This window comes from Kwoniella bestiolae, chromosome 1 (genome assembly GCF_000512585.2).
Source record: "Kwoniella bestiolae CBS 10118 chromosome 1, complete sequence".
In the NCBI taxonomy this organism is placed as follows: Eukaryota; Fungi; Basidiomycota; class Tremellomycetes; order Tremellales; family Cryptococcaceae; genus Kwoniella; species Kwoniella bestiolae.
The window spans coordinates 4,379,540-4,397,115 of NC_089241.1; the positions used below are offsets into that span (position 1 = coordinate 4,379,540).

General features: G+C 47.0%; 10 protein-coding genes across 10 annotated transcripts; 4 read left to right on the forward strand and 6 right to left on the reverse strand.

The window, feature by feature from the left end:
- Positions 1 to 279: 279 nt before the first annotated feature.
- On the reverse strand, positions 280 to 552 carry I302_101653 (uncharacterized protein; the record flags this gene model as incomplete). Its single annotated transcript, XM_065869331.1, has 1 exon — positions 280 to 552. One exon carries the CDS (start codon positions 550 to 552, stop codon positions 280 to 282), a length of 273 nt encoding a protein of 90 aa, XP_065725403.1.
- A 292-nt stretch (positions 553 to 844) lies between these two features.
- Positions 845 to 2,032, reverse strand: I302_101654 (uncharacterized protein; the record flags this gene model as incomplete). The annotated part of the gene is made up of 7 exons (XM_065869332.1): positions 845 to 923; positions 1,003 to 1,119; positions 1,189 to 1,564; positions 1,615 to 1,706; positions 1,757 to 1,772; positions 1,830 to 1,929; positions 1,994 to 2,032. The coding sequence occupies 7 exons, from the start codon at positions 2,030 to 2,032 to the stop codon at positions 845 to 847; spliced, it is 819 nt and encodes a 272-aa protein (XP_065725404.1).
- A 294-nt stretch (positions 2,033 to 2,326) lies between these two features.
- I302_101655 (serine/threonine-protein phosphatase 2A activator 2) lies at positions 2,327 to 3,926 on the forward strand (the record flags this gene model as incomplete). Its single annotated transcript, XM_019187035.1, has 7 exons — positions 2,327 to 2,515; positions 2,571 to 2,699; positions 2,761 to 2,903; positions 2,959 to 3,030; positions 3,084 to 3,208; positions 3,275 to 3,673; positions 3,826 to 3,926. 7 exons carry the CDS (start codon positions 2,327 to 2,329, stop codon positions 3,924 to 3,926), a joined length of 1,158 nt encoding a protein of 385 aa, XP_019049913.1.
- A 106-nt stretch (positions 3,927 to 4,032) lies between these two features.
- Positions 4,033 to 6,024, reverse strand: I302_101656 (uncharacterized protein; the record flags this gene model as incomplete). Its single annotated transcript, XM_019187036.1, has 3 exons — positions 4,033 to 4,808; positions 4,871 to 5,079; positions 5,159 to 6,024. 3 exons carry the CDS (start codon positions 6,022 to 6,024, stop codon positions 4,033 to 4,035), a joined length of 1,851 nt encoding a protein of 616 aa, XP_019049914.1.
- Positions 6,025 to 6,363: 339 nt separating this feature from the next.
- Positions 6,364 to 7,923, reverse strand: I302_101657 (mitochondrial 37S ribosomal protein mS45; the record flags this gene model as incomplete). Its single annotated transcript, XM_019187037.1, has 3 exons — positions 6,364 to 6,981; positions 7,446 to 7,631; positions 7,690 to 7,923. The coding sequence occupies 3 exons, from the start codon at positions 7,921 to 7,923 to the stop codon at positions 6,364 to 6,366; spliced, it is 1,038 nt and encodes a 345-aa protein (XP_019049915.1).
- Positions 7,924 to 8,420: 497 nt separating this feature from the next.
- I302_101658 (uncharacterized protein) lies at positions 8,421 to 8,924 on the forward strand (the record flags this gene model as incomplete). Its single annotated transcript, XM_019187038.1, has 1 exon — positions 8,421 to 8,924. The coding sequence occupies one exon, from the start codon at positions 8,421 to 8,423 to the stop codon at positions 8,922 to 8,924; it is 504 nt and encodes a 167-aa protein (XP_019049916.1).
- A 247-nt stretch (positions 8,925 to 9,171) lies between these two features.
- On the reverse strand, positions 9,172 to 11,703 carry I302_101659 (uncharacterized protein; the record flags this gene model as incomplete). Its single annotated transcript, XM_065869333.1, has 9 exons — positions 9,172 to 9,305; positions 9,359 to 9,854; positions 9,980 to 10,107; positions 10,155 to 10,353; positions 10,403 to 10,753; positions 10,807 to 10,906; positions 10,956 to 11,008; positions 11,068 to 11,151; positions 11,209 to 11,703. 9 exons carry the CDS (start codon positions 11,701 to 11,703, stop codon positions 9,172 to 9,174), a joined length of 2,040 nt encoding a protein of 679 aa, XP_065725405.1.
- Positions 11,704 to 12,324: 621 nt separating this feature from the next.
- On the forward strand, positions 12,325 to 12,648 carry I302_101660 (high osmolarity signaling protein SHO1; the record flags this gene model as incomplete). The annotated part of the gene is made up of 3 exons (XM_065869334.1): positions 12,325 to 12,451; positions 12,507 to 12,567; positions 12,624 to 12,648. The coding sequence occupies 3 exons, from the start codon at positions 12,325 to 12,327 to the stop codon at positions 12,646 to 12,648; spliced, it is 213 nt and encodes a 70-aa protein (XP_065725406.1).
- A 189-nt stretch (positions 12,649 to 12,837) lies between these two features.
- Positions 12,838 to 13,591, forward strand: I302_101661 (uncharacterized protein; the record flags this gene model as incomplete). Its single annotated transcript, XM_019187040.2, has 4 exons — positions 12,838 to 12,846; positions 12,916 to 13,289; positions 13,357 to 13,486; positions 13,559 to 13,591. The coding sequence occupies 4 exons, from the start codon at positions 12,838 to 12,840 to the stop codon at positions 13,589 to 13,591; spliced, it is 546 nt and encodes a 181-aa protein (XP_019049918.2).
- Positions 13,592 to 13,919: 328 nt separating this feature from the next.
- I302_101662 (uncharacterized protein) lies at positions 13,920 to 17,227 on the reverse strand (the record flags this gene model as incomplete). Its single annotated transcript, XM_019187041.1, has 2 exons — positions 13,920 to 17,065; positions 17,125 to 17,227. 2 exons carry the CDS (start codon positions 17,225 to 17,227, stop codon positions 13,920 to 13,922), a joined length of 3,249 nt encoding a protein of 1,082 aa, XP_019049919.1.
- Between the last annotated feature and the right edge of the window lie 349 nt (positions 17,228 to 17,576).

The following is a 17,576-nucleotide window of genomic DNA, read 5'->3' on the forward strand; positions in this document are numbered from 1 at the left end:
TCCTCCGTTGAGGTGATGATGACTTGTCTGATGATATGGCTGATGTGGTGCTATGGGTTGATAATGCTGGTCGTGAGGGTTAGGCAAAGTTTGCGGCGCAGCAGGAGGAAGATGGTGATATGATCCATAGTGTGATGGACCAGCCTGCTGATGCTGGGGAGGAGCGTTATAGTTATACTGCATGATTGATAGTAAAATCAAAAAGTTGTGTTATTGGATCATTCGTTCGCACAGTTCGCTTTGGATGGTGACAAGGTAGAGATAGGTGTCAGAGGAGACTCAGATGAGCTGTTGCTGTTGCTGTTGCTGTTGCTGTTGCTGTTGCTGTTGCTGTTGCTGTTGCTGTTGCTGTTGCTGTTGCTGTTGCTGTTGCTGTTGCTGTTGCTGTTGCTGTTGCTGTTGCTGTTGCTGTTGCTGTTGCTGTTGCTGTTGCTGTTGCTGTTGCTGTTGCTGTTGCTGTTGCTGTTGCTGTTGATGTTGCTGTTGATGTTGCTGTAGCCTTTGTCGGTGGGTGCATGTGATGTAGACAGCTGCCGTAGCGGGATTGCACATGTATTCGATGATGTTTCCGATGATTGTTGAAGAGGAAAAGATGTCTGTTGTGTCTGGTTGTGATTGATATTTGATTGTGGTTGTTTTCATTTCAACATTTCATCTCAACTTGCTACTCGCATGAAAACGCGTCTATCAACAATCTTTACGTGTCTGATGCACTATCCCTACTCAAGTCAATAACAGCGACACACTTATTTCTATATGCATATGTGATCTCAACTATCTACATCTACATCTATACCATATCGTCCATGTCCCCGTCTATGCATGCGCACGTAGGCGAAACTCTTTACAGCTCACCTGCCAATCTCCCCTTCTTCACTTTGTCAAACGCTTCCCTTGGATTTGCCAAATCAACATCTGCCCAACTGGATACACAACAGACAGCAGACATTCAGTCAAACCCCTTTGATATATAAACGAAATACAGATACTGGACTGACTTACTGAGGCATCCTCATAGGCATCTTCTCAGGGTTGAGCTCTGGGAACTTGGATACGATCAGAGTGGAAAGAGCTTTAAACAGCACTGCATAGCCTTCAGAGGTGAGATGGAGACCGTCACTTGGTACACCAACGAAAAATCAGCTCATCTTCATACCTTCATGGGTCGAGCGTGATGAACCAACTCACTAAAAGTATGGTGCAAGTTGATCAGCACCCTCCCCACCAGCAGCTTCGACTATAGCTGTCCAAAGATCCACAGCCTCTACACCCTGTTCTTTGCCGACTTCCAAAGCTGCATCAGCATATTGTTTGGTAATTTTCCTATCTCTATTCTGTTCAGGTTTAGGTCCTTCACTCCCAAATGATTTCCATTTTTCGATTCTGGCTTCTACCCAGGCGGATTCGATGATGGGTGGTGCGTTGATCAGAACGATCTTGGTCTCTGGTGAATAGTATGCAGATGCGGGGTCTTTGATGAATTTTATGAGCTTGGCGAGGTTGTCCTTATACCTGTCAAGGGGTACATATTGAGGGGTATCAGGTAGAGTTGCGTCGTTCGCACCTACTCGAACGGATCAGTAAATGCACATGTACTGCTGTAAAGCGACATACCTAACCAAATGGTTATCAGTTTCACGTGTTGAGCATGTCCCTTCTCCCTTGCTTCTTTGGTAGCGAAGACTTGCTCGAATACGGGGATAGCCCTGTCATGAGGACATCAGTCTTGATGCGTCGGCTGTGGGAATGCACTGACCAGTCACTGTTGTATCCTGTCCCCATAAGTCAGTATAACCATAGAATGCATCATACATGAAGGGATGACCCACCTCCATACCCTCTGTTGACAACATCGCATCTTCGCATGTAATATTCTGACATCCGCTGATCCAACGAGCCTGCCGAAGCAGCTTGGGTGAGGGAGTCTCCCTAAAATCGCTTCAAGATTCAGCTCAGCCATCGTCAGAGGCATTCGGTGCATGTATTCACCCACGAAGAGCATGATTGCGTCAGTGTAGCTTGAGGATGCCATGGTGAAGGTCAAGATCGCAAGTAGCAGGAGTACAGATATGTTTGAGAAGGAATTATGAAGCATGCAAAAGAGTGTCAAGAATGTAAGAATAGGTGAGGAATCAAGATGAACGATGATGACGTTTGATCCATTTTGAAGGAGATATAACCGTCGAATCCTCTTTCACTCTTTCACTCTTTGTTACTCAACTTTCTCCTTCATCCTTTATACTCTTACTCTTTCATCCTTCAGCCTCATAATCGTCAATAATAACCATACCCCCAATCTATCCAGAGTCAATTTATACTACATACAATGACCGCAGAATCAGAACAACCAGTAGCTTCGACCTCGTATATCCCTCCGACCAAATACATACTCTCGAAAGCTCATCTCGCCGCTTTTCAACGTTCACAGACACACCAAGACATCCTCGACTTTGTAGATGACCTGAATGAGGCGATAGTAGGCAAAAAGCTGACAGAAGCTGGAGAGGGCTCAGAGGTATGTTTGGCGTGATTGAGCGTTACGAGCGACTATATCTAATAAGATGACTCAGCGCACGAAACCCATCATAGGTATACTGGAGTCAATCCTGGAGATAGCCAAATCGACCCCTCCGGTCGATAACAAGTTGTCGAGGTTTGGTAACCCCGCCTTTAAGACTTTCTATGATAAAGTTGTGGATGTAAGTGAACATAAGATTTATCACGTATTGAACATATCTGACTTTGTATTGAGTTATATAGGCTTCGAGGGAATTGCATTCTCGAATAGAAGGATTACCTTCCGAAGGGATACCCGAGGTAGAGGTGTATTTCAAGGAATCATGGGGAAACAAGCAGAGAGTAGATTATGGAAGTGGAATGGAGTTCAACTTTCTCTGTTGGCTGTGAGTGTATGGTTTTGATCAATCGGGAGGACGATGCTGATATTTGGTATAACAGATTATGCCTTACTAAGCTGGGTGTATTTACAAAAGAGGATTATCAGTTCCTGGTTCTGGGGGTGTTCTGGAGGTGAATCACTCGTACCCTTATCCGTATGAGTATACTGATAAATGGTCTGAAAGGTATATCGAAGTGATGAGGTACCTCCAATCGACATATTGGCTCGAACCAGCTGGATCACACGGTGTATGGGGTTTAGACGATTATCATTTCCTCCCCTTCCTATGGGGCAGCGGGCAATTGAAAGGTAAACTCGCTTTCATTCTTCAACAAATGAAAAATACTTCGATATAGCTAAGTCGGTTTACGATAGACCATAAATACCTTCGACCCAAAGCTATACACGACCCCGAGATCCTCGAGGCCTTCTCAAAAGAATACATGTACCTATCTTGCATATCATTCATCAACTCCATCAAGACTGCTTCTCTCAGATGGCATTCACCGATGTTGGATGATATTTCAGCAGTCAAGACCTGGTCGAAAGTCAATGAAGGCATGGAGAAGATGTATAAAGCCGAGGTACTGGGTAAATTACCGGTCATGCAGCATGCTCTGTTCGGTAGTTTGTTACCTTTCCCTACGCCTGAACAAGATCCCGAGTTGAAGAAGGCTTTGCAAGAGGAAGGCGAGGTACCTCAACCGGACGCTCATGGTCATATACATGTGAAGGGGGAGACTGGCTGGTCGATGGATTGCTGTGGTATACCAGGTGAGTTGTTGACGAATGGTTTACAACCATAACCCTGTCTCCACCCTTGTCCACTGTTCGCCGTCGTTGGTCGACCTATTCTTGCGCATCGCCCTATCATCCTTGCGCGTCACTTGCGTCTCCCTACAAGGAGCTGATCCTCGTAACTATAGTCCCATCCGCTTTCGCCGCTGCCCAGGACGGCGCAACACCACATGGCGGTACACCCACCTTCACCGCTCGATCAGGTATCAAACCCATCCCATTCGATTAACGCTGACACTCCACCCAAAACCCTAATGACATGCATATAATGACACAACATACATGAAAAATTCCCTCTATATACCAACTACCCAATATCCTTTTATATCCTATTTTCAACCCGATTGAGATACTTTCCAGATCCACCTTCTAAGCGATTCCCAAACCTGATCGACATCCACTTCTCTCCTAATATTCAAAACCTCATAATTATGTCCCATCTCCTTAGCCATATGTTCGAAATGATAATTCCCAGCTACATTCTCAACCTGCAATTCCATGACCGTCCCATCTCCCGGAGGTAGGAACAACGATAATCCCAAAGCCCCTCCATGAGAAGAAACCAGTATCGTACTGTGCCCCACGAAATGTATTTGAGTTTCCAGGGCATGGACCGTAGGATCTATCATGGCGAATCTGACTGGTAGAGGATCTTGATCCGATATCGTCTCAGGTGAAGTCAATGACCACGATTCAGGTATATCCTGTGCGTCCTGATATACACAACCTGTTGAACCGAATTCGCCGGATCCGAGGGAGTCTTTACACATCTTCTCTAATTCCGTTCTAAACTTCTTGATCAATTCAGGTTCGTTGGTGATATGTCGTACGTCCCTCCAATTCGACCAGTCGTTGTGTTTCTGAGCATAGACATCTAACTTGGCTCTGGATAGCCATAATACATTGATGGGACGCCGTGGTCGATCAGATAGATGATGCGACTCGAGTAGATTGGCGGGAAGGGATAATGACGGTGGGAGTAATCCAAATAAATGTCGATAGTAATGCGATGCCGCCCAGGTGATTGTCGAAGCGCATGAATACGAATTACCAACTCCCATTGCTGATAGGAGGGAAGCTCCTGCTCCGACGCTGTGTATGGCATTGGTGACTATGCGTTGCGGTTCTTCGTCAGTCAGAGCATCAACGTTCATGAATGAAGGATTGACTCACGACATGTCCCCTCTGTCCAGGGATCCAGACTCAACCTTCTTGGTGCCCATGCTCCCATCCTGTCCCAGAGGGGAGTGAAATGGTTCGAATCCATTCCATACCCTTCTACAAAGACCAGCTGGACCCTCGATTCAATCAACGCAGGAGCAGTCTGCACAGCTACAAAGACAGAGACCAATGTCGTAATGAGATCTTCAGCTACGTGAAAGCTGGGATTCCCAAGTCAGTCACTAGCCCAGCACCATACCATATCATTGGGAAGAAGAAGGAGGATTAAATCAAACTTACGGATTCCACTGATCCTGTCTACCAATAATCAACAAAGTCCTTTCGATCCGTTCCTTACAACTCGCAACTTCATCCTCCAATTCCACCTTCTCCGAATCGGAACCCAGGAACCTCTCCCTTCCCATCTCTACATTCAACTTTATCCCTTCCTCCGTTATCTCACATCCAGCAGCTCTGAACCGCCTCTCGGAATCCGGTATCGTCCTCAGATTCCTAGATATGCAGGGCGCAGCAGGATAAGGCCACCATTTACTGAAAGAATCTCTGTGCACCGTGGAGCAGAATATCGTCGTGCCTTCTACTTTCTCCTTGGGATCCCAATGAGGTGAGTGGGTATGACTACCATTCCTTATTTGAGAGGGTACGAATTGGTCGAGTGATCCCCCAGGAGGAACACAGTACCCCAACTGAGTAGAATGATAGGCATCTATCAGTTCCCTACTCAACTGTCCACTGCAGGTATCCAACCCTCTTGCTTTAACCTCTTTCTCCGCCAAATCCCAGAACGCCAGCATCGTCCTAAGGGGAAAGGAATCTCTGAAGAACGTTCCTGGTTGTCCGGCAGAGGGGTCCAACCGATCCAATACATCCTGAGCTGTTGCGGCTGCGGACGCATAGGTTTGGTCGTAATATGCGTTGGTATTCTTGGTAGCAAGTCTGGTATAGGATGAGTTGGGGAAGGCACCTATAATGACATAGTGGAATATCACCAGTGTCCCACAGGCACCCAACACGTATTTAAGGATGAGGATAGGGGTGATTTGGTATTTCTGATGCCTTTGACGGTACGGTGGGCCAGGTAAAGGAGGGTAGGTCGGAGAAGAGGAGGAATCAGTGGGTAATGGTTCGTAGTTTGCTGATGACATTGTGGATTGGGACGGATGAGCTGGGACGTTGGGTTATATCATTGTATGTTCTGAGTAAAAGTATGAATGAATTATGCAATGTAGATCAATTTCGAGTGTGAATGTGAGGAATGTTGAATCTGAAAATAGGCATAAACAACAACATTACAAAATCCACCTCCATTCTCGGCATCTACGCATTTTGACTGCGACTGAACCTGATGATCTGATGAAGCAGACACAGAGACACATCTTATACAAGAGCAAAGCTGGACTACAGACCATGCACCGCGGACAATCAAAGATGGAGGGATCGTTCATATTCGTTGCATTGCGTATGATGTTATCTATCATCACTATTTACTGAGTAGTTGATTTATCCTTCTTAGCTTCTTTCCTTCTGTGCCTCTTCTCCCTCAACTTGGCACCTCTGTTAACCCCGCCAAATTCCTTGGAGAACGAAGTATCTACGAAATGAATACCACCGATAGTGACACCTTCAACCTGGTCCTTCTTCACCTGCAATTCCTTCGCCTTGGTAGCGTCCTTCTCCTTCTTCCCTGCAGCCTGTTCTGTAACGGGAGTAGGGAACAGAGTAGCAGTCATGACCTCCCTCTTTAAAACTTCATGAACAACACCATGATGAGCTGGATCTTGCTTCAGCTCTTCCTCCTTCTGCTCCAGGACCCTTCTATCCTCGAGGTTCTGCTCTTCATCTCTGAATTCCCAAGCGGTTCTTTCTACACCCTTCGAGGCATTCTCCCTCGTTCGACTGCCGAATGAACCTTCTTGTCCTACACCAGAGTCCCATCTTTGTTCTTCCAGCCTCTCAGCACTTGTACTTGGATGGGAATCATGAGCCTGATCGATTTGTCGTGCACGAGCAGCATCATGTTCTTTCGTCGAAGGGTTGATAGGTGTCTGTACGCCCAATAAGGGTTCCATACCTTGCTGGAAAGCGGTCTGTAATGGAAGAGACTGTAGTCAAGTCAGCATTGAGACCTCGATCATCACGTTCAAGACCAAGTATGCAGAAGTGAAGGTATCAGAAAGCCATGCATGGTTTATAACCATAGTTTTACTGTGAAGTCTTAAAGACTAATCAAAATGATCATCATTGTAGGGATAATTGAATGTGGGACAAGGGTGGGGATGAAGTAAAACGAGAAACAGAGTATGGAAGAATAGTCAACTCACCTGTTTGATTGAAGCAAGAGCAAGTCGACAAGATGGACAAGTCAGCTTTGTTTCCTCTTTCAAAACAGATATAGCAGATGAGGTCGAGCAGTTTCAGAAAGTGAAGAAATATAATAATAACCATGGTTTATGTCTTCAGAACGAAGGTTATGTCATATTTTGTTTCATCCGAGTAGGGTGGGTAAGGTAGAGTGTTGGTTTTATGATAAAGTGACAATCGGATTGGATTGGAAGGCGACACTCACTCTTCGCTTAAACTCCTCTTCGATATCTTTGAGCTTTCGAATAGCTTCCACTCTGGCTTTACTGATATTATGCTTCTCAGCTAGCTCGGCCACTTTTCGTCCTCTTCGCAGTTCCGCATAGACTTGATTCTGCGTCCAATCGGAGAGAGGTGGAGGAGGTCGGAAAGTTGGATTACTGCTGTATGGCTAAGTTACGCATGGTCAGCTCTAGTAACTATATGATCAGTCAATATAGCTGACTCACCACCTTCTCGCCCAGCCATTTTGCTTTCTGACCCTTGACAGGATCACGATATTGTGATCCCTCGGATTTCAACCAATCGGCAAAGAAGATATTACTGGATACCTTTCTGGGAGGTTGTCGTTCCTCCCCTGCAGCTGTGGAAGCATGTCTTCGGGCGATGGAGCGTCGACATGTGTTTGATACGGCTTGGAACGGGATCCTTGAAGGACCAGCTACGGAGGTGGTGAATGGCATGATTGAGAAATTGTCGATGATGGAATAGATTGGATGGGAAGAGGAGTGAGTCGAAGAGAATAAATTTCGGAAATGCAGAATGCAGAATGCAGATTCAGATGCAGTGGATGATTTGTTGGGTCTGTGCAATACGGAGTTATACGGCATTTGCATTCACACAAAGTGACAGTCTGGGCATGTGGCATGCTTCACTCACACGGGGATTGAAGCGATCTCCGGAATCCCGAAGTAGTCAAAAGCTCAGCTGGAAAAAGTCGAAAGATGAGGGAGATGTCGAAGAAGAAACGTAATAACATCAAAACAGCATCTCCATCAAAAGATCACTCAAACACCTATACAGCGAGCAAACCAATAGCAACACATCCCCCAAGCCTCAGCTGCTTATCCCAATCCGAACAAGACACATCCCCCTCCGGCTTTGGCCAAAATCACCAGTTATTCACACTATTCCTCATCTCATCATCCTCAACACTCCATAACCCCATAACCCCATCATAATGACCACCCGATCCCTCGGCCCCCTCCCCGCAAACCTCTGCGCCCACCTGCAAAACACCTCCCGAGGCTTCCAGTCCAAAACCTCCGTTCCCTTCTCCACCTCCTCCCTGGCCATCTCATCCATCCTCCTTCGATCAGGACTGATATCCAACGTATCTCTCGGATCACCCGCAGGACCCGATCCGAGCTCCTTCCAAACATTACCCATACCAGCTAGGAAGTTGTGGATAGGGTTGAAACACCGTAATGGACAGCCGGTCTTACGTAGAATGGGGTTGGTTTCCAAACCCTCTTTCAGAGTTGTAGTTGGGCGGGACGAGTTGGGGAGGTTGTTAGTTGGGAAAAGAGCACGGAACGTAGCTGGAGTAGGGATGGGGGAGATATTGATAGTTAGGACGGAGGAGGATGCGAAGAGCGGTAGGACTGGGACGAATAGGTATTTGGAGGGGTGGGAAGCTTGGAGAGCTGGATTAGGGGGTGAAGTCATATGTAGAGTAGGGTAGGTGTAGGTTGAAGGTTTTGGGGGGTTTAGCAGGTTTGAAAGAGCAACAACGACCATGGCACGATATCATAGATACCCTGTATGAAGATTATACTAATCATATGATGTGATGCGTGGTATATATGTATGCTACAGAGCTACAAGCACGATTAACTACTGTACTGTATTATAGATCTACCTTTAAACCTCCTCTCCATTGGCTATATTTCTACACTTGGGTCGTTTATATGATCCACACCCTTGCCTCTCTACTTTGTCTTCATGGCGGCCCGCTCCAAAGCAGCCGCTTGCACCTTTATCTCTTCCAATCGGTTGAGATGCGCCATCATGTTATCCCGAGCCAATCCCGCTCTTTCCTGATCTCCTTCCTGTCGATAGTACTCTGCAGATCCCGTCAGTAACAAATCCATCGCTTCTTGAAAATCGTTCACCTACCTTTTAGGCGATAAGCAAACCACAGACCCAGGAGTACCTGCCCAACACCATCCGCCCGATCTTTCCCACCCATAAGCTTCGCAACTTCCTTCCCCGCCTCTAACTGCCTGTACATCCTGTCTCTTCCTCCATAATGATGTGTACTGGTCGTAAAGGCGAAGATGAGTAGTCGAAGGATATTGTTATTTGACTGTACGCTGATCTCATAGGCGTTCGAGAGTTGTTTCTTCGAGTTGACCACGTTCTCGTCAATAAGACTAGCCAACAGGTGACCAGCACCATTGAACATCGCGCTGGTGCTGCTCTTGCATTTCTCGGCCAGCGAATGAACCTTGTCTCGTCTTTCGGGGTGTTCAGGCAGTCCGCTGAGAAGACCTTGACTTCCCATAATTCCTATATCGGCGATCAGACCGAACTCGCTACCTTGGTTGATGAGCCTTCGACAAGCATCGTAGTATTTTGTAGCGACAGCGTCGATCCCGACAAGCATTGAGTACTGAGCAAAGAGGAGGCATAGGTGAGGTGCAAATAAGGGGAAAAGGTCGTGAGTGCGAAGGTGATCGATAATTTCCAACAGAAGCTGCTCGAGGTCAGCTGAATCCAACACTGATGTGAACTCACCCTATAGCTTGCCTCGAATTCGCTTCGGAACATCAAAGCTGTAACATTTTCAACCATCATCTCGGCTCTGATGATCATGACCTCTTTTTGCTGGATTTGAGTATGTGCGATACCATGCGGCAAGGAAACTATAATCACATTAGCAGAAGTCCATGCCAAATGGTTGGATTCTCACATCCAGAATCCCACATATCATCAGCTCGTACCACACCTTCATACTCTCTCAGCGCTTTGGTATGTAAGATGTTTTTGCAAGTAGAATTTGATCCAGTGAAATCTCGTCTGCTGACAACGGTGGTGAGGTAGGTGAGCATATAGAGGATATTCGGCGGTGTCATTTGTACTTGTAAGGGTTGATCCCCAGGGACGTTGAGCTGTAATTATCAGCCTAAAATCTATGCTGGTTTCACTCACCATCATGACACCTCCATTCGCACGCAGGATATTGAATATGCCATTCTCGGCAGTCTCATCCATCAACGCGTAGATCTGCTTGAGACAGGCCCTTGCATTATTATCGTTTCCTATACGACCTTCCCATAAAGCTCGCAGGATCATATAGTGAATGATCAACGAAGCTCGCCATGTGCGGTCATCGCCCTGTCCGGAGAGCTGTATATTCTGGGACAGGTCGTCGATAGACCCTATCACGGACGATAACGCAGAAAGGGTTTGGGAAGCCAATTCCCAGCGACGGTATACGAAGACGAAGCGAGCTTTGGTGAACGCGGTGAGCTGGACTATCTGCATATGACTTTTCGCATATGCTTCGGCCTGCAAAGTCATAATTCAGCTGTTATACAGATAGCTAGGGACTTAGAACTTACCATCAATTCGTCACAAACACTCAGGAACTCTGGTGATCCATTTTGTCCTACAAACTCGAGGTACAACAGGTGGAGGGCGTAGCGATGTGAAGTTTGATTTCTGCAATTGAAGTCAGTAGGGTGATCAGTCAGAGAACACAGACACCTACCTGTTGTTGTTGAGAGCTTGCTGGACCATTCGTTTACCGAGGTTGGTTTTGTTCTATTATCATTTGGTCAGCTCGTTGGCCTTGGTGGAGATGAATGAATGACCTTACTTACCTGAATGAAAGCCAGGCGTATATTCAGCAGTTCCAGCTGAAATCTCATCGACAGGAAGGATGTTTGCCTCTGCGAGATAGAGTACTGAACAAGACGTCAGTCAAAGCTCCCAGAAGAGTATGTATATCCAATTAAACTTACAGATTGCCCAACAACATCTTGAATATCTCCAATCAATCTGGGTAGATCCACTCTCTGTTTCTTTTCGCTTTTCTTCCCCTTTCCAGTAGAGGGTCCCGCACATGCGTTGTGTACCTTCAGTCCTACAATTCCAAATTCCAGTCCGAACGCTACTCTCTCCCTTTCCGACAGATCGGGGTATGCCAGCCCTGCTCGGAGGAAGTCGAGCGCTACCAGCTGTAAATCGAGAGCTTTGGCAGCCGCGTTGTGATCATGTATGAACGGCTGAGTGGAGCGAGAGTTGTAGAGTGGAGCTAGAGGTATACCTGGTACTGGAGCAGCTGAAATCGAAGGGTGGACAAAGGCTTGTTGGAGGTGCTGATGGGATGCGCGATGTGCTGAGAGGGCAAAGTGATATAGAAGTGCCGTGTCTGGTACTGTCGTTAGGAGTGGGGCAGGATATGGAGGTGCTGTAGATGCTTGATAGAGCTCTGGGGATAGCTTGCGCCTTTTCATATCATTGCTTCTGACATCATTGGGGTTTAGCAGTGTTGGAGTCGAATGAGGAATGGGATTGTGAGTTGAGTGATGAGATGAGCTCGAAGTTTGGGCAGGATATGGGTATCCGCCCGACGAGCCATTCATGGTGTGATCACCTTGTGAAGGGGGATGAAGGGTACTGCGGGTGCTGAAGGAGTGTTGGTAGTTTTGTTTGATGAGGTCTCGTTCAAGAAGTGATGTATCGAAATCTCGAAATCCTCTCTCTCTCTTTGGCAAGTTATCGCAACTTGTCAACAAAGAAACGCGTCAATTGTCGATTGGTAATGGGATTACAACTCATTTTGTATTTTGTGGTTTCATTTATTAGAAATGTGTTGTAATGTACCTCATCTTACCGAATAGGTCCCGTGTCTAGCAGTAGTATGATTTTTTCAGGTTGAATGATGTTAGTACTGATGTTGCTTGTTTTGTCGATTTCTACTTTCTCATCCCGTCATTCTATCCTATACACATCGCATTCAACAGCTACATCGACACCCCAGACAATACTCACCGTCAGCCATCAGCTCTACAAACTACGCTCAGTCTTCTTCCGTTCTTACGAATAAAGCGAAGTAAATCATCGATACATACGCAATGTTCGACCACGGCTTTGATCCGGGCTATGTCTTCAGACATCCAGTGTTCCTGGTCACCTTCATCATTGCCATCCCAGCTTGGATCATCGCTTTCGCATCTCAAGCTGCAGCAGAGGCAAAGTACTGTGAGTCTATCTATTATCAACGTATAGATGAGAGGCTGATTCTTGCATGTCACAGCCTCTGCTGATGGGAGGACACCCGTGGTGAATACATTATGGTTTAATATATGGCTTCAACTGTGAGTCTCCCTTGCCCCATGACCAGTCAAAGGGGTGTATGCTGATAATCTCGTAGAGCCGTGATAATACATCTATTGTAGGTCAAAACCCATCTCGAACATAGCTAACAATGAAGCCTCGCCCTCGCATCCGACTCATTAGCAGTGCATCGATTCCAACTCGCAGTCGTCTTGGCAATCGCCACCGTCTTTGCCGTACACGGTGTAGAGTTCATCTTTCAACCTCAAGGCGCACTCATCGCAGTGGGAGTAGGATGGCTATTACTAATCATGGTTGATGTGTGTCACCCCTTCTCTTGCTTCCTTTTTCCAAAATACATTATCGCTGACAATGGATATGCACGCTAGCTCGTGTGGATCATCTACCTAACCTCAGAGGAAGAATCCTTCTTCTACAACCTATTGAATTCAGGGGGTACCGGCGGCCTATCTGGACCGGACCGTCGAATGCGCTCGGCACCCATCGCTCATAGAGACTCGGTATCTGGATTCGGCAATGGTGGTGGTGAGATGGGTATCGGAGGTGGAATGGGAGTCAACAATAACATGTCAAGAGGGATTTCGTCGCATAGTATCGGTGGTGGGTATCCCGTAGGAGGAGTGGGAGGTACAGGAGGATACGCTCCGGCAGCTACGGAAGGGACACCCCAGAAGGCTTCATCGGCAAGACATGATTATGCCAGTCCTGGGAATGAGGAACCAGAATATAAACATCGTGCAAAGTGAGCTCAACCACTCTCTCTTATGTATAAGACGAGCAGAGCTGATACATCCCACTACGTGTGACAGAGCAATGTACGCATACTCTGCTTCAGCTGATGATCCCAACGAAGTATCTTTTGCCAAAGGGGATATCCTTGAGGTACTGGATAACACGGGTAAATGGTTCCAGGTTAGAACACCCACGGGTGCTACGGGTGTAAGTCGTGGTATTGTGTGATCCAAGAGATCAAAGGGAGGATGTGCGCTAAATATAATGGTCTACATACAGATCGCTCCCTCCAATTATCTCACTTTACTCTGAGCCATTCCCACCACCTCATCCCCTCACTTATAACCTACCCATAAGCCCATACCCCACGAAACGAAAGAACCAACGAACCGAACGCAGCGAACAGCATACTATACGATATCCACATCTCTTACTTCCATTGATACTACTCTCTTGCTTGATCGGGGACTATCAAGTGATTCATATGCACATATCCAGTTCTTACGTACCATGCAACATATAATGTGAACTGGGACCGTTCAAGCGGTTCTAAATGTCTGTGCATAAGCATCCGTTACTTCATACTTAATGACATGAAAGCAATCTCTATAATACGAAAGTTTCTTATTCGCGGCTACTCTCACTTCTTTCCCTTCTTCTTTTTCTTCTTCTTCGAATTTCCGCCTGATGTGCTTGGCGCAGCTGCAGCTGGTTTCCCATCTGTGCCATCAGGAGATGGAGCTCGGGAAGCGTCAGCCGAGGTTGGTGTAGACTGAGTCTCTTCCGGCTGGTTGGGTGTAGCTTCGGTAGAAGTTTCAATGGGGACCTGGGATTCACTGGAAATTAATTCGCTAGACGCCGTATCCTCTGTATTGGATTGCTGTTGATCTGTCGATGAGCCGTTTTTGATTAATGCTGGAGTGGTTTCATCCGCAGGTTGTACTATACTGTCCGGTACCACCTGTTCAGAATTTGTCAAAGGAGGTATATCATCGATAGCATCTGTCGATATCGGTTCTGTTTCATCGAGAGAGGGTGCAGGTGTTTCGACTGCTGCCTGTTCTGGATCTCCATTTGCCAGTTTCTCGGTTGAAGGAAGGGGATCAGCGTCTACAGCGTTCGACGAAGGCACAGGAAAACTTTCATCGAGCACAGCTTGGACTGCTCCCGTCTCTTCCGTTATCGCAGATTCGTCTTGTTGTTCAGCCGGTGGAGTGGGTGGTCTCGCCACGGAAGAAGCGAGCTCCGCGTGAGACGCATCTACGGCCGGTCCAGGCGCACTTTCATCGACGATAGCTTTCGCAGAGCTATGCTGCTCCTCGGGGGTGGTAGACTGTATAGGCTGTTGATCTTGATTGACTCCTTTCCCCTTGACCGATCCGTTGTCTGGCTCCTCCCTCTTGGCAACTTCTACTACCTGTCCCTCACCCGCATCCTCTTCTTTTGGTTCTGGGATCTTCACTTCGTCCTCCTTCGTTGCCACTTCCTGCACATCATTGTCCTTGACCACTTTCTGGTTCACGCTGTTCTCTACCACCACTTCCCCTTGGATCTGACCCAAAGATTCATCATCTTTCTTCACCTCTTTTACGACCTCCTCCCTCTTACCGTCCTCTCCGTTCAGTATTGCTTCCTTCACCTCATCCTTCTTTTGCGAGAGTGGAGGATGCTGGTGCGCCAAATGCTTCACCTCAACAGCCACAGCAGCCTCCTCACCCGTCAAACCAATATTCATAGCTTCCAACTGAGCCTCCATATTCTCAACCGTGTCCTTATTGCTCTCCCTGAGACTGGCAGGTTCAGGTACATGCGTATGATTTGTACCGTCTATAAATCCTGAGAGCTGCGGCGAGTCAAAGACCGCATCGATACCTTGCGAATGAGGTGTTGGAGGAGCAGGTACATTCTTGGGTTTAGGAGTGGCGAGATCAGGTATGGCTGGTAGGTTTGAGCTGGATGAGGATTTGAAGGGTGAGTTGAAAGTTACTGGGGAAGATACGAGTTGTGCGGATTTGCGCGGTGGTGTTCTCGGTTCGTCGGTATTCCCATTGCTTGTACCGTTTGATGATGATGATGTTCTATCTACACCTTCCGAATAATCTTTGACCCACCTCTCTAATTCTTCCAGCTTGTTCTGTAAATCTTTAGGAGTCTCCGGTGAGGGTATATCCGCGAAGACACCTTCATTCAGCTTATCCACCAAGAAGGGGACAACCATCCTGCACCACACATCTGCACTTGCCACACAAACTCGCTTGGCTTCTCTACGCTTCGCCGCTCTAGCTTCGGGAGTCATGAGCACTTCCGAGTTCCGCCGTAGCAGGTCCGCGCGAGGAGCTGAGGGTGTCCTACCGTGACCTGGTCGACTTTTTACGGGTGATAAGGGAATTTCATCTGAGATTGAGGTAGCTTGAGTGACGTATTGCAATAAGACACTTGTCGAACTAAGCAATGACGAAGTATGGATCGAGACAAGCTGAGAATGAAGTTCGAGTGGAGCGAGGAGACGGAGATTGTTGAATGCTGTGAGGTAGGCGTTGATGAGGGTTGCTATAGGTGGGAAATGAGATACAGAATCTATTGGAGGTAAGGGTGGAGGTGAAGTGGATGAAGAGACGATATGAGGGATGTGCTCTGCGACTACGAGGATCTGAGAGGGAGGAAGCACTGCTTTGGCTGAATCTCGCAGGATGGATGAGAAGTCGGTTGAAGCGTTCGCTAGAGATTGAGAGAACGTCGAGAGGACCGTTGAAGAGAAAGGTGCTGAGATCAGGGGCGCGAAATCCAATCCTACTCTAGAGAACGACATTGCGCAGTATCCCAGCTGAACGAGGATGGAAGACATTGATCCGGAATCGGAAGATATCCTCGGTATGTAAGCTGTGACCAGGTCAACGAGGTCGGTGATAGCTTGTCTTGCGAAAGAAGTGATATGAAGAGCTGCTATTGGTGATGAAGATGCCTCCAGGAAGATGGCAGTGAACTGAGCTATGATGTCGTATACATGTTCTCGGAAGAGGTCGATGTATTTTCTAAGATATCGTACTGGTTCCGCCTTATCTCTATCGATGGATAATAGCTGAGCGCGGAAATTGTGATATCTACTTGAGATGAAGACCAGGCCTAATTCACTTTCATCCATTGCGTCGAGTCGTCGGAGGAAGGACACTGTCTTGACCAGAGCTGGAAGTTTGACGGGTTCACGAAGTAATGCGAGAAGTTGGGCAAGCATCAACTGAAGTATACCTTCGACTTCTCTGTTCACGTCCTGCACTAAAGCGACCGAGGCATATTTCTTCGACAGCGAGTGACAGTGATTGAGCAGTTCCATTGCTTCTTGATAGTATCCATTTCTGACACACGTTTCCATCAATTGGGGAAGTTCCAGCAGATCTAACAATTTATCTTGATGTTCCTGCACCAGCGCAGCTTTCCCTCTGACATTCTGTATGCTCCCTGTGGTACTCGTGAAGGTCTTGCACTCATCTTCTAAAGATGGTATAGCTCCTATCAATTTACCTAGACTATCTGAGAAATCGTCGAATGCCGAGCTGACTGCGGAAGAGCATTTATGCACTGAGATGAAGGTGGGGTATTCTCGGAAACACAAGTTGGTGAGGTCGGATTCTACCGTTGACGTCTCGGTGGATATGAGCTGGGGTTGTCGAAGGAGTTCGTGCAAGGACAAGGAAAGGAGTTGGTCGACATATTGAGTTGCGGATGGATTGGAGAAGTCTATTGCGGGGGATGAGGATTGAAGAAGGTCTAACAGAGTGGGTGGTGCTTCTGCAGATAATCACAAGTATGTCAGTGTCAGTTAGGCGTTGGGAAGGTGATTCACGTACCTTGTTCATCAGAAAGAGCAAGAACCCCATTTTGATCTCCTGAATGAAGTTGACTTGTGGTCGCGAGGACGTCGTCTCGATCCTGTTCTCCATCTATCTCCATCTTCCTACGATGACTGGGCTAGTTGTGGTTTGTTCAGCGTCTATAAGGTATTTTGATACTTTGTCAATGGCTGTATATCCATTTATACACGAACGCGGTGTAGGTGGTGGTTGTTGTCTGTATAGCCTGTTGCTCAACCGAGATGCATCTTACGTAACCGCAGGGGGACAACGATGGAGATGCTATATAACTCCGTCAAGACAACACCTAATCTCTGAAATATCACTCACTCACCCCCCTTCGATGGGTTTCAAGATGAATAAGATATCTGGTCATGATATCTTTCATCTTGTCCATCTTTCTTACCAGCTGAGCTCTTCCCTATCCTCGCACTCTTCATCTAATCATT